At 45.3% G+C, this 14,365-nt stretch overlaps 2 protein-coding genes across 4 annotated transcripts in view; both read right to left on the minus strand.

The window, feature by feature from the left end:
- Positions 1-232, minus strand: part of pde8a (phosphodiesterase 8A) — a 24,925-nt gene extending 24,693 nt beyond the window's left edge. For 2 of the 3 annotated variants that reach the window (XM_073929581.1, XM_073929580.1), the window contains exon 1: positions 1-232. This exon is cut by the window's left edge and continues 391 nt beyond it. The gene's annotated coding sequence lies outside the window, so the exon portion shown is untranslated. The other variant, NM_001080627.1, reaches the window with a different exon arrangement.
- A 1,904-nt stretch (positions 233-2,136) lies between these two features.
- gatm (glycine amidinotransferase (L-arginine:glycine amidinotransferase)) lies at positions 2,137-12,141 on the minus strand. The gene is given in 9 exon segments (NM_199531.1): positions 2,137-2,621; positions 3,277-3,393; positions 4,447-4,510; positions 5,099-5,263; positions 6,222-6,359; positions 6,500-6,690; positions 6,895-7,090; positions 7,262-7,477; positions 12,019-12,141. Coding segments are annotated over 9 exon segments (1,269 nt in total). The 5' UTR covers positions 12,088-12,141; the 3' UTR covers positions 2,137-2,508.
- Between the last annotated feature and the right edge of the window lie 2,224 nt (positions 12,142-14,365).

The following is a 14,365-nucleotide window of genomic DNA, read 5'->3' on the forward strand; positions in this document are numbered from 1 at the left end:
ACACCGGCGGCCCGTGAGACGGAGCTCCGGAGCGGGGCGTCACGACGAAGCGGCGCGTCACGGCGAATACGGCAGCAGCTGTCAGTCACAGGCCTACGGCAGCGCGGCTCTCTGACGCGGACGGGCAACGGACGCAGCCCAGCGACGGACACGGCAGAATAACAGGCGTTAGCGCGTCGCGAGCGTCCTGACAGAGAGCAACGCGCGTCGAGAACATCAGCGGCGCGAATGTGACAGCAGCAGATCCAATAAAAGCACGCGCACGGATTGACCTACAGCCTCGAATGACGTCAATGCAAATGAGCTACGTCGAGCCAACGAACGGCAGCCGGCGCGCAGGGGGGCGGGGTCTGTGCGTGGAGGCAACTTTAAAAGCTCGCACAGCCGCAGAACGCAGGAGGGAGTCTGCCGTTAGTTGCAGGAAGAGCAAGAGCAGCGGTAATTTAGCGTTTAATCCACGACTATTGATTCCTCAGCGCAATGGAAAGCGCCAGTGTTTAGAGTAATCTCTGCTGAAATATGCGTTAAAGGCACAACGCAGCTCCAATGGTCGTTCTGTCGTCATTTCCTCATCCTGTACAAACCTGAGGCTTTCCTCTGATGAAGGCGGACACTGGCCCTCAGCGCTGCTGCTGCCGCACATTTCACTAAATATCTGCTTTTTGTGTTCGACAGAAATAAGAAACTAATAATGAAGCACTGACAGAGCCCTCCAGAGTGCTAATTCTTCTCCATTTGGGGATTTAACTGTGATTAATGTACAAGTAGAGGGTGTAAAGCAGCTGACTGCCACACACACACACACACACACACACACACACACACGTTCAGCTGTGCCTTTACTAAACGAGCACACACATCACACTACACTGCCTTTCTCTTATTCTTCACTCTTTTATAACCTGTTTAACACATTTTAACCTGTTTTTAATCATTAATATTAATAGGTTTTTGTTTTCCCACACTCGTCTGTTATCCCTGTTTGTGTAAAGCTCTGTGAATGGCCGCTGTGTATGAGATGTGCTGTAGAAGTAAATCTGCCTTGCCTTTCATTTTCCAGCAAACGGCTCCTTTAATAAGCTAATGAAATAATGAAAACACCAACAAATACTCTGTTTTCCTGTTTTTACTGCTGGCCAAAGATGAATCGCATTTTAAATAAAATAAATGTAAAAGCATTATGCACATATAAACACGCACGCAGAGATTCAGGAGTAGATGTATTTATGAAGAGTTCAGATGCAAAAACCTCTAAACTCCATCCGAAACTTTATCCTAAAATGAACTCTTTTTTTCAGCATCCTATGTTGATTTAAAGACAAGGATAATAACTTATTGGTCACAATAAAAGTTTCATTACTAAACCCACACACAGGAGTCTGAGAAAAGATTTAGAGGTTGTTGCATGAAAATAAACATGTACAAATTATATGCAAAAATAAAAATAAGTATGATACTGTGTATTTATATATATATATGATACACACACACACATATATATGAAAACAATCTTCCATGGTGCATGTGATCAGTCGTGATCAGCTTTGCCCAGTTTTGACATGATGCTGGGTTTATTTTCTTATTTTTGGGTGTTTTTGTTTAATGTATATAGAGAAATTCAGCAGAACGATTAGTGAGAAATTAAATGTGTGTTTATGAATGATAATCTCAGAGTTGGGCAATCATTAAAAATACAAATATCAGTCATATATGAGGGCGGCACGGTGGCCTCACAGCACTCAGGTCGCTGGTTTGAGTCTCGGCTGGGTTAGTTGGCATTTCTGTGTGGAGTTTGCATGTTCTCCCCGTGTTGGTGTGGGTTTCCTCCGGGTGCTCTGTTTTCCCCCACAGTCCAAACACATGCGCTATAGGGGAACTGATCAACTACACTGGCCATAGTGTATGAGTTTGGGTGTTTCCCAGTGATGGGTTGCAGCTGGAAGGGCATCTGCTGCGCTGTGTAAAACATTTGCTGGAATAGTTGGAGGTTCATTTCCCTGTGGCGTTCTCTGATTAATGGTCTAAGCTGAAGGAGAGTGAGTGCGTGCGTGTGTGTATATGAGCAGATGCTGGAGGACAGGGCTGCTGTGCTGACTGCTGGTCTGGTGTGTGGAGCAGCACAAACACGAGTGTTAATTCACACAGATTTTCTCTTTATTTGATTGAGTTTGACCTAACACAGAATCATGAATGGATGAGAGCCACACACACACACACACACTCACACACACACACACACACACATCAGTCAGGTGTTCTGACTGGGCTGTAGTGGACAGCACGATGCTCACAGATATATACAGTTTCCTGAAATCTTACAAAAATCCTAAAATACGGCTACAAAATACCTGAGTAGACAGAGCAGCGCTGCACATGAGGTACACAAGGCAAATCTACATAGAATTAGCATGCTAGAGGACGTGTTTATCATCGTAGTGTTGGGTAAACAGGAGGTAGAGGTGCGTCTCTACTGTCCTCGTCCAGGTATGGCGCGTGTGTTTCTGCAGACTAGAGGAAGTAGGACTGCAGCGTCCCGCGGCGCCGCACGTCTGTGGTCCAGCAGTGAAAGCCTCCGCCCAGAGAGTTAGCGTGCCGGATGCTCACCTTCACCGTCTTTATACCTGCCGAACACACACACACACACGTACAGTAAACACTACTGCTTTTGGAACCATGCTATGAAGAAGTGTGTAATATACTCTAGCAACTGTAGAATCACCACAACAGATCAATTACTGTAGTTGTGTTACCATAGCAACTGTAGAATCACCACAACAGATCAGTTACTGTAGTTGTCATGTTACCATAGTGACTGTAGAATCCCCACAATAGATCAGTTACTGTAGTTGTGTTACCATAGCGACTGTAGAATCACCACAACAGATCAGTTACTGTAGTTGTGTTACCATAGCGACTGTAGAATCACCACAACAGATCAGTTACTGTAGTTGTGTTACCATAGCGACTGTAGAATCACAACAGATCAGTTACTGTAGTTGTGTTACCATAGCGACTGTAGAATCACCACAGCAGATCAGTTACTGTAGTTGTGTTACCATAGCGACTGTAGAATCCCCACAATAGATCAGTTACTGTAGTTGTGTTACCATAGCGACTGTAGAATCACCACAGCAGATCAGTTACTGTAGTTGTGTTACCATAGCGACTGTAGAATCACCACAGCAGACTCATTCAGCTGCTTTACTGCAGTGTGGTAGAGATGGCGTACAGTATAACAGCATTCACTCTGCATTACTGTGGTATTTGTGCTCTTACCCAGGCTCTCGAACATCTTCTGGATGGTGCTCTCGTTAGCGTCCACCATCACACGCTTCTCGTCCAGCATCAGCACGTTCATGGAGAGCCACTTAGAGGACATCCACAGCGGATGATCTGACGGAGGACAACACTGATATTACATACTGAATCTTCCTCTCACACTCGCTACCCTGGACACATTACTAACTTCACTTTTAAAAACAGATATAACAGAAGTCAAGGGTTACCAGTGTCCAACATTCTCCACAATAACTTATTTTGTGTTAAACAAAATTAATTCAAACACACTTTTCATATCATTATTATTAGTGAGCTGTCCCTTTAACTGTATTAGATGTGCATTTAAAGGGTGCAGTATTCATATTTACTCTCCCTCAATTGTTTTGAATCATTATGAGATTCTTTACTTGAAGTCTTTAGTGATCTATGCCTTTAAGTGGAAATAAAAGCTGCATTTAAAGGGACAGTTCACCCCAAAATAAAATGCACTCACTATCTACTTGTCCATCGAGTGCTTTTAAACTGTTATGAGCTGCGTTACTCTGCTGAACACAAAAGAGGATATTCTGAAGAATGCTGGAAACCTGTAACCATTGATGTCTGTATTATTTGTTTCCCTACCATGTATGTCAATGGTTACAGGTTTCAGCATTCTTCAAAATATCTTCATTTGTGTTCAACAGCGAAAAGAAGCACATAAAGGTTTAAAATAAATAGAGGAAGTAAAGGATGATTGAATTTTCATTTTTGGGTGAACTGAACCTTTAAAGCTGCATTAATGTAACATGATGAGTAAATGGTGCTCACTAATTGGTGAACTGGCCCTTTAAGGAGGAAAATGGCGGCATTTAAAGGGACAGTTCACCCTAAAATTAAACTTTACACACTATCTGCTCTCCTTCCAGTGGTTTTAAACCGTTCTGAGTTTCTTTACTCTGTTAAACACATAAGAAGATGTTGTGAAGAATGCTGAACACCTGTAACCATTGACTTCCATAGCAGGAAAAAACAACACTGAAGTTTCCAACATTCTTCAAAATATCTTCTGTTGTGTTTGATCAAATAAAATACATCTCAAACATTTGTCTGAGTAAGTGATGCTGTGTTTAGTGAACTGCCCCTTTAAGCATCGTTCATGCTGTGTGTGTGTGTGTGTGTGTGTCTTACTGTCGGGGATCAGAGGAGTCGGGGGCGTCACCACCGTCCAGCCCGCCTTCTTGAACATCTCGATCTGAGGAGAGATAGAGGAGAATGAGTGTGTGTGAGTGTGTGTGTGTGTGTGTGTGTGTGTGTGTGTGTCTCCCAGTGAACACTAGAGGGCGCCGTGTCTCCATGAGAGATGGTCCACAGCTCTACACTGCCGCACAGTAAATATCTATTGATGGGCTTCTGTTGTGTGTTTTGTGTTTGTTTGTGGTGGTGAACTGCATTATGGGATGTTGATCTCAGCTCTGTCCACTTCTGATGCTGGAAGTTCCTCTCTAAGTGTCTTTAATTGACATTTGAGTAGTTTGAGATGATCTGTAGCGCAGTAAGTGTGTGGAACAGCAGAGAGTGTGCTGCAGGTCATTACAGGCTTCTGCAGCGTAATCTACATCCCAACACACACACTACAGCACTGCACACTGTTACACACGTGCAGAAAACACACTCTCACACACTTCCCAAGGGGAACAGTTGCTGGAGGACAGATCAAGATCCCATAAAGCAGCGCAGAAGCAGAAATAAGCATGAGGGAAACCCAGACGTGCAGCACAGGACACTGGAACCTGCTGATTAGGGGATGTAGTGTACAGTGTAGTGTCCACCATAAGCCCACCTGTCTGCAGGGCCGGTCGGGGTTGGACAGCACCAGCCCGGGCCCGATGATGTTGAAGGTGGCGTCGATGTGCATGGGGTTCGGGTCCTTGAAGGAGATGATGTGGATCTTGTAGGTGGGAGAGAGGTGGCGCCGCATCCACTCGATGCCCATGTAGTTCGTAACCTGACAGTAAACAGGAGGAAATGTGTCTCAAAACACTCCAGATAACTGAAAATCTCTAAATCAACAAGCTTTTTGTAGACTAGCAACAAATAAATGCAATAATGAGTGAAATGAGGAGAGTTTCCATTAAAACATCAGAATAATCTGACCATGAGGGAAGAGGAATCATCTTATGTCAAAAGGAAGAGCTAGATCATTCCTCTTTCCCCACTGTCAGATTATTCTGCTGTTTTAATGTAAATCTCTCCTCATTTCACTCATTATTGCTGAAAACAAGACTACATTTGAAGAGTTCAGATGCAAAAACCTGTAAATGCGGTCTGCAATGGTCCTGTAAGATGAGCATGTTCATCAGGCGCCTGTGTGTGTGTGTGTGTGTGTGTGTGCTCACTAACACCACTATTATAGTGAAGAACCAGTCCTTTCTTAATCTTTACAGTGAAACATCTCAACAAAAACAAAGGAAGCTGAGGAAAATGCTCATTTTTGATGGACATTTCAGACCACACTCAGGGGTTTTTGCATCTGAACTCTTCGTTAGTCTAGAAAAGCCTCTTGATTGCAGGATTTCCAGATATTTGGACTAGAAACAAAACACAAACTCCCTTAAAGAGGCACAAGAATGAAGATTCTGTCATCCTTAACTCCTCTGTTCAACACGAAAGAAGATGCTTTGAAAAATGTTAAGAACCGGTAACCACTGACTTCAACAGTGTTTGTTTTTCCTATTATGGAGATCAATGGTTACCGGTTTTCAGCATTCCTCAAACTATCCTCTTTAGTGGGGAGAGAGCGAGGGGACTGCAGGTCTGTGAGTAAATGTTGATCTGGTTAAGACTGGATGACTACAGTGTGTTCTGTAGATCCACTGCTGGTTCTTCTTCATCCACACACACACACACACACACACACACACACACACACACACACACACACACACACAGACACACACACTCACCTGACTCCTCTGGACGAATATATCAGTGCCGGCCCGGATGAAGTCTGCAGCGTCGAAACACGGCTCAAACTCTGTGGTCACAAACTTCCCCTGAGCGGCCAGCTTATGCCTGTCCTCTACTGTGCGGATGGGGTAATCCTGCACACACACACACACACACACACACAGCATTAGCATTGCATTACATTACATAGACACCATTACACACACACACAACATTTTACACACACACACACACACACACAGGTGTGCACATACACACACACACACACAGAGACCTGGTCGTAGAGCTGGTCCGCCATGGTGGGTTTGGGCGCGGTGGTCCAGCGGGCGCCGCGTCTGAAGTACTCTTTGATCAGGGGCCGGTACGCACGGTACTCGAAGAAGCGAGCCCTCCACGCCATCGGGGCCTCGATGATCTCATTCCCCACCACCATCAGGATATCCCTGGGCATCGCTGCGTACATGCCTGCACACACACACACACACACACACACACACACACCAGAGTGAGTGAGAGAGAGAGAAGAAAGAGTGTGTGTGTGTGTATGTGTGTCACCTGTCAAGCTGAAGTCATGTGCGTGTGTGTGTGTGTGTGTGTGTGTGTGTGTGTGTGTGTGTGTGTGTGTCACCTGTCGAGCTGAAGTCAGGTGTGTGTGTGTGTGTGTGTCACCTGTCGAGCTGAAGTCAGGTGTGCGGTACTCCAGGGACCAGTCCACCGGCTCTGGCCTCCGCACCGTCACTCCCTCGTGCTGCAGGATGTTGCACATCTCCTCGATCTCCGCCACCGCCTTCTGCACGTGCTCCTTCGGGAATGTCTGACCGCCGTACTGCTGGTAGAAGGGCCAGTACTTCTCATAGGTGTTGGCCTGCAGACACACACACACACACACACACACACACACGGTCTTAAAGGGACAGTTCACCCATTATTGACCGTGTCCTCCTCAGTCTGCAGTGGTGTGTGTGTATGTGTGTGTGTGTGTGTGTGTGTGTGTGTGTGTGTGTGTGTGTGTGTGTGTGTGTGTGCAGATCCTCACCTTCACCTCCACGGTGAACGGCGGCACGCATGCGTTTTCAGCTCGGCCCACGATCACTTCCTCCAGCGGGTCCCACTCGTTGTGCGCGCACACGGGGCACTCCTCGGCCGCGGGCTCGGGCACCTGCTCGTGCGCGGACAGCGGGAGCTGTGCGGCGGCGGAACTCGAGCTGCTCCGGGACGCGCGCGACAGCCTTCCCGAGAGCGCGCGACCCACCTGAACACACACACAGAACACCGGCACTTGAATATCCAGAACACTCCAGAGCAATGTAGAGCGAATGAGTATCACAATATTACAATAAGATGATCAATGACTCCAGCTGTAATATAACTGTGGAGGACATGACACAGCTCCTCATCTGCACACACACACAACCCTATAACCCATAACCCTAAACTCCTAAACCTGACCCGATCCCGAGAGGAGAAGAACACTGGATCAGATCATCCATCACCTGCAGGATCAGAGATGCTCATGTTCATCGAGGAACACGTGAGTGTGACTGCAGACACACACACACACACACACACACACACACACACACACCACAATCACAACAGCTCACACACCTGCTCAGAGGAACTAACGCACCTGTGTTCTGCTGTTAAAGTGTTTAGACGTCAGCATCAGCAGAGCTTCTCTCATCTAGAGTCTCCAAACCCGAGCAAACCCACAAGCAGAGGCGCAGAGCTGCAGGAATGATCATCCGCTCTCCTCAAACCTGACCACCAATCAGAAGCGCTGTATAGCTGACATGCCCCGCCCTCACGGTGGCTCAGTGGTCAGCACTGTGGCCTCACAGCAAGAAGCTCTCTGGTTTGAGTCTCGGCTGGGTTAGTTGGTGTTTCTGTGTGGAGTTTGCATGTTCTCCCCGTGTTGGTGTGGGTTTCCTCCGGGTGCTCCGGTTTCCCCCACAGTCCAAACACATGCGCTATAGGGGAACTGATCAACTACACTGGCCCTAGTGTATGAGTGTGTGTGTGAATGAGTGTGTATGGGTGTTTCCCAGTACTGGGTTGCAGCTGGAAGGGCATGCTCTGCATAAAACATTCATGCTGCCCTGAGCAAGATGCCGCCCTGGGTGATCGCCCATATTGCTTAAACCCACCACTGGTGGTGTGGTGGTGTGTGGTGTATAGTGTGGCAGTGTGCTGGCATCCCCAACACACACACACACACACACACACACACAGTCCAGCCTGTTGACATGAGCAGTGACTCATATGTAGCGGCGCTCTGTTCAATAATTAAACACACACACGCCTGTGGAAGGATCTGGAGCTGCCGCTCAGATGTTGGACTTCAGCACTGTTAGGATCAGGGGGTACGGGGGGAAACTACACGGGTAAATCACATGACGCACATATATCAGCCCTGTGTGTGAACGCGCTCAGTGACCCGGCCCGCTCGCTCCTCAGACGTGGATCAGCCGTTCGGCTGGATTTAGAGTTTCCTTCTCACTGATGTGAGGTTTGCTCAGGAGCTCAGACCTGCTGGAGATCAGCTCTACTCATATAAGCAGGACTGGACCGGCTCAGTCAAGCAAAGCTGAGATTCTTCCAGTGTCACCTGTAGGCTATACACACCTAAACTAAACTAACTCTGAGAACGGGACACACTTTCAGCTCTGATGGGCTACATGCACACGACTTCACTTCAGTCATCAGCTCCAGAGCTTCCGGGGAATCGTCATGTCTGTGTTTAAGATCTGCTTTCTTAAAAGCTGCGATCTTCACTGTCACAATATAAAGAGGGCGTCAGACCAAATAAGAAGCACTGCAGTAGATGATATTGTTCTGTGCCGTGTCTTTAACACATGGACATTCATTCACTCCGGTATTATCAGTGGAGTTTGTGCTCGCCTGCTGCTCATGACGGCGCCTGCGTTTAAACGGTCTTTCAGCAACCACACTATAACAACCACATACATGCTGAAGTCTATTACGGTGATTATATTGGAGTTACATTACAACATCCATGCTGGAAAAGGAAGCTTATGACACTGAAAATATTCCCATAAAGCTTTCAGCAGAGGCTCATCATGTGCTGTGCATATACACACATTCACTGAGCTCAGCTGCTGTGACACAATACACACTGTAAAAATCAGGATCAACTGAAGTCAATACACTGTATTATTGAGGGAAAACAGTATATATATATATATATATATATAATGAAAACCAGAATGAAAATGAATGTGATGTAATGTGCACTCTGAGAGAGGGGTGGAACAGAGCCGCTGCTCCTCAAGAGCTTCAGAGAGAGCATTAGTGACCGCAGGCCAGCTTCAAGATAACAGTGTGGACTTACAGACCAGCTCCAGTGCAGTGTATGATAACAGACCAGGACAACATTCTCATTCTTAAGAAGAATATTAGTTTCTGAGAGTCCTGCACATGTTTTGACGGCTAATATGTGCTGATTGTAGGTTTCAGACACTGTTCTGATGCGACAGTGATTTAAGCAGCAGTTCCAGCTCACACTGCAGGATGAATACACACAACACTGAACTAAAGAAAATCTGACAATACAACTAAATAAATCATATATACTACATAGTTATACTATTAACAACACGTTTACCATCAATTGTTTTGCTCACTTTTTGTATTTATATTTAATTTTTCTTTTTGAATACAAGAATAATAACATCACTGCGCTGAGGGAAACACAATAACAAAACACACAAAACAACACAAACTTCACAAAGAAACATGATTATCATAAGCTTGAACAAACGTATTACTATTATTATTATTATTATTATAATTAAGCTGAAGAGATGCAATATTGAACGGGATTTCAGCAAGGAGAGTGTTAAATCCAGGTGTTCCCTTTGCTTGTGTATAACTAATGTAAAGTGTAACACCGAATATATACAGAGATTTCTCTTTTATAGACTAATGTAAATCATGTTTAAATAAAGAGGACAAATCAAAACTAATGTTATTCCACAGATGTTTAACGTGAGAGCACCTGTAGAGTGAGTGAGTGAAGTCTATTGCAGAAAGTCACACGTTACATTCATCTACATGAGCAATGTGGGAGTCAGTGTGATACACACTCTGCTTAATCTTAAACTGCATCTCTTATTCTGTTGCACACGCTGGATTGTTCAGGTAATAGTCATGCTCTCTTTCACTGAATGCTAACTTTGCTCACACGAGTAATTAATTATTAATAAGATGATGTCATTACGCTGCTGTCACTGATTTGCAGGATCGATTGATCGATCAGTCCTTCACGAGCCCATGCAGATCTCAGATCAGCTCATGCAGACAGCTTGACTCTGATCCAGGATCTGCTGAATCTCTCAGTGTGAGGAACTGATGATCATTCAATTACAGCCGGTGCAGACCTGGAGCAGAAGTTTGAACTCTTCTGACTCTTATATCTGATCATTATATAATTAGTGCAGAGTTAAATAAATAACCTTCAGCAGCCAATCAGCAAACACAGCATTAATTCAGCATCAGCTCTGAGATCAGTGGAGGAGATTACACTGGTCTACAGAGTGAGGTGAAGGATTGGCTGCTGTGGGTTACACTCGCTCTAACAGGCGCTCAGTTATTGAGGTAACCCAGTGGCTGAGTTGAACATGTTTGGTGCTCTGTTGGGTTATTTTTAACCTTTATTTGGTTCTTTATTAATAACTCAGCCAGTTGGGTTAAATGTTTTAATCTGAACTGATTTAGTGGACACAGATCAGCTGTATTGACATGTGTGTCATGGTGTTTTTGTGTTATAAGGTTTGTTTAAGCTCTAACGCATCATCATCGTTGTTGTTTTGTTTCTCAGATGAGCTCTCCGTGTTGTTTTATATCCATTTCACCGTCCGGCACCCTCTTTCAGAAGTGATGGATGTGGTAAACTGTACTGTAGACTGTGAGCGCGGGAGGGCTGCTGCGCGCTCGATATACTGCTGTATTCTGTTTCTTCACTGTTCGTGATTCTTCATTTATTCTAAGTGTCTGGAACATAAATGTACTGGAAATAAAGTATTCTCAATATTTTTGAAAACTGTATGTTATTTATTTACACGGTCATGATGATAAGATTAATAGTAGCACTAGTAAGACCAGAATAAAGCACTTAATCAAAATAACCCAGTGCATTGGGGTAAAATGAGCCATAGCTGGGAAGGTGTTATAATAACCTATAGTTGGGTTATGTTGGGGTATTTAATTTAACAGGGAGAGTCCTGTCAATATAGTCAACACTGCTGTATGTGTGTTTAGTCCAGCATTATAACACACAGTGAAGCCTGCTCTGCTCTGCTCCTCATGCACTGTCACTATCTCCATCTCCATGCTGAAGTTCAGTCAATAATCAGCAATAATCATCCTCACAGTGCCGCTCTCATACACTGCCCTAATGCAGCATGAGTGAATCCCCGCGTGAACACATTAAACCTCGCTAATGAAAGCATGAATGAAGAGTGTGTGTGTGTGTGTGTGTGTGTGTGTTCATGATGAGCGCAAACAGATGGACACTTTACTCTCGCTCTCTCTAAGGAGGAGGACGTGATTGAAGACCTCGGGTCACTGCACACCTGTGCTGTCAATCATCCCCAGCACATGAGCGGCTCCTCGGACAGTAGAATCAAATGCACGCGCACAGTACCGTGTGTGTGTGTGTGTGTGTCTCACCATATGGTCTACTCTAAAGTACTGTGCTCCATTCTACTATACTGTACTTTACTGTAGTGGTGTGTGTGTGTGTGTGTATAATGTGATGTGTAGTATACTCACCAGGGCCCCGATCAGATGCGCGGCCTCGGCTCCCCGGCTCCCCCCCCTCAGGCAGCGGACTCTCAGCATGGCTCTGTGCTTGTGCTCGTGCTTCTGGAACTCTCTCTCCTCCGCATGCAGCTGCAGCTCCGGATCGGGCACTAGCCGAGCCTCCGCGGTCGCGCGCTTATATAGACTCTTCCAGCAACGTGACCCGCAGGAGGAGATCCTGACAGCAGCACATTCTTATCGCAGAGGAGTGACGCAAGAGCCCAGACACTCGCGTAGCGCCGGGGTCTATCAGCTACTGTACTCACTGTAAACACTCTGAGGCTGAGGGAGAAGCTGCGCCCCTCATTATCATCTCAATATGCTCTGGCCCTCATCAACATTTACATATTAAAACCCTCCCTCTCCCGCCACACCACCGTCCTGCACTTCTGGACACGCCTCTCATTTATAGCAGTCGCTTAGGGCGGGGCTATCAGTCATTTGAGGCAGGGCTCAGTCATTTAGGGCGAGGCTATCAGTGATTTGGGGCGGGGCTATTAGACCTTTGTTGTTGGTCTATCAGTGCTTTTAGGGAGGAGCTTTTATGGTGGGCCTAATAGTAAATTAGGGTGGGGCTACCAGTCATTTGGGGCGAGGCTACCAGTAACTAAGGGTGGGTCTATCAGTGCTTTAGGGTGGAGCTGTCAAAGATATAGGGAGGAGCTATCTGTTATTTAGTAAGGAGCTGTCAGTACTTTAGGGAGGAGCAATCAATCATTTAGGGCGGAGCTATTAGTCATTTAAGGAGGAGCTATCAATCATTTAGGGCGGAGCTATCAGTGCTTTAGAGAGGAGCTATCTGTCATTTAGGGGGGAGCTATTAGTCATTTAAGGAGGAGCTATCAGTCATTTAGGGCGGAGCTATTAATCATTTAGGGCAGAGCTATCAGTGCTTTAGAGAGGAGCTATCTGTTATTTAGGGAGGAGTTATCTGTTATTTAGGGTGGAGCTGTCAGTGCTTTAGGGAGGAGCTATCAGTCATTTTGGGCATGCTAGTCATTTAGGAAGGGTCTGTTAGTCATTTAGGGTGGAGCTATCAGTGCTTTAGGAGGAGCTATCAGTCTTTTGGAATGGTGCTATAAGTCTTTATGGGAGGGTCTATCAGTCATTTAAGGCGGGGCTATATCTAATTCTCATTTCTGCTCTGCCTTTATCAATCTTCCTTCATTTGCTTAGCCACGCCCATCTTCCAACAATCCAATCAGTTCCCAAATCATGCACCGTCACACATTTCTTTAAATCTCATGTCAGGACTGGTTGTCAAAATGTCACAGTGGTGGAAATGATGAAGCCTAAACACATAACGGCTAATGCTAACGCTGCATCTATGGCAGTACACAGGGAAGGAGACTCGCTGCTGTGTGATTGGCCGAGATGAGCTACAGGCTTTCCAAAGGTGAGTAATACAGACAGCAGGAAGATTTCTGGAAAAGTCCAAAAAATCAATAATAATGAGGATGATGAGGATGTGAGGCGAGTATCTCATTAATGCAGAACAACCTCAGAATACTGATAAACACACATTACTCTAAACACAGAAACCAGTGTGTGAGTAGCAGAAACACACACACTGAGCCGAGCACGAGGCTCAGACACAATATTAAACACACACACACACACACACACACGCACACACACATATCTCTTTGCTTTCTGAAGACCCAACCGCTGCAGCAGAACTGAGCTACAGCTGCTGATGTTGCACACCTGAACATGCCCCGCCCACAACTCACACCATTGGTCAGACTACACACATGATTAAATCTACATTTGCATATCTCAGGAGCTCAACACAATGGTTTATCAGTGTCTGGTGTAATTAGTGAGGGTAATTAAATCACTCATTTACTGAAGAGACGACTGAACACTTAACATGCTCTAATACAGCTGATAGTGTTCCTGCACTCACTACTGAAATAACACAACAGTTCTGAACCAATTCAATCAGATTGTCCTGCTATAAAAACACATTTTGCAGAATTATTTTATCTTATATTCAAGAAGCAATGAAATGAGTCAGTATGGGGCATTTATTAACACGTGGTCCTGCTGTTTACATCATATGATCCATGTAGAAGTGACTCTAGTTCATAAATCTAAAAGACTCTGTTTGACTCAAACAAATAAGAGTTCAATTTCCATTGCCAATGGGGATTTTATTAGTATAGATTGAGAGATTTGAAAATAAAATGCATTAATAAAGCAGCTTTCACAGACACAGAGTCAGCCAGGGCTTTACAGCAAAGGAGAACACAGATCAACACCACAGAGCAAACAGCAGCGCAGAGCCCAGAACACTCGTGCTGACCAGCTCTCC

The sequence above is a fragment of the Danio rerio genome, chromosome 18 (assembly GCF_049306965.1).
Source record: "Danio rerio strain Tuebingen ecotype United States chromosome 18, GRCz12tu, whole genome shotgun sequence".
Lineage (NCBI taxonomy): Eukaryota > Metazoa > Chordata > Actinopteri > Cypriniformes > Danionidae > Danio > Danio rerio.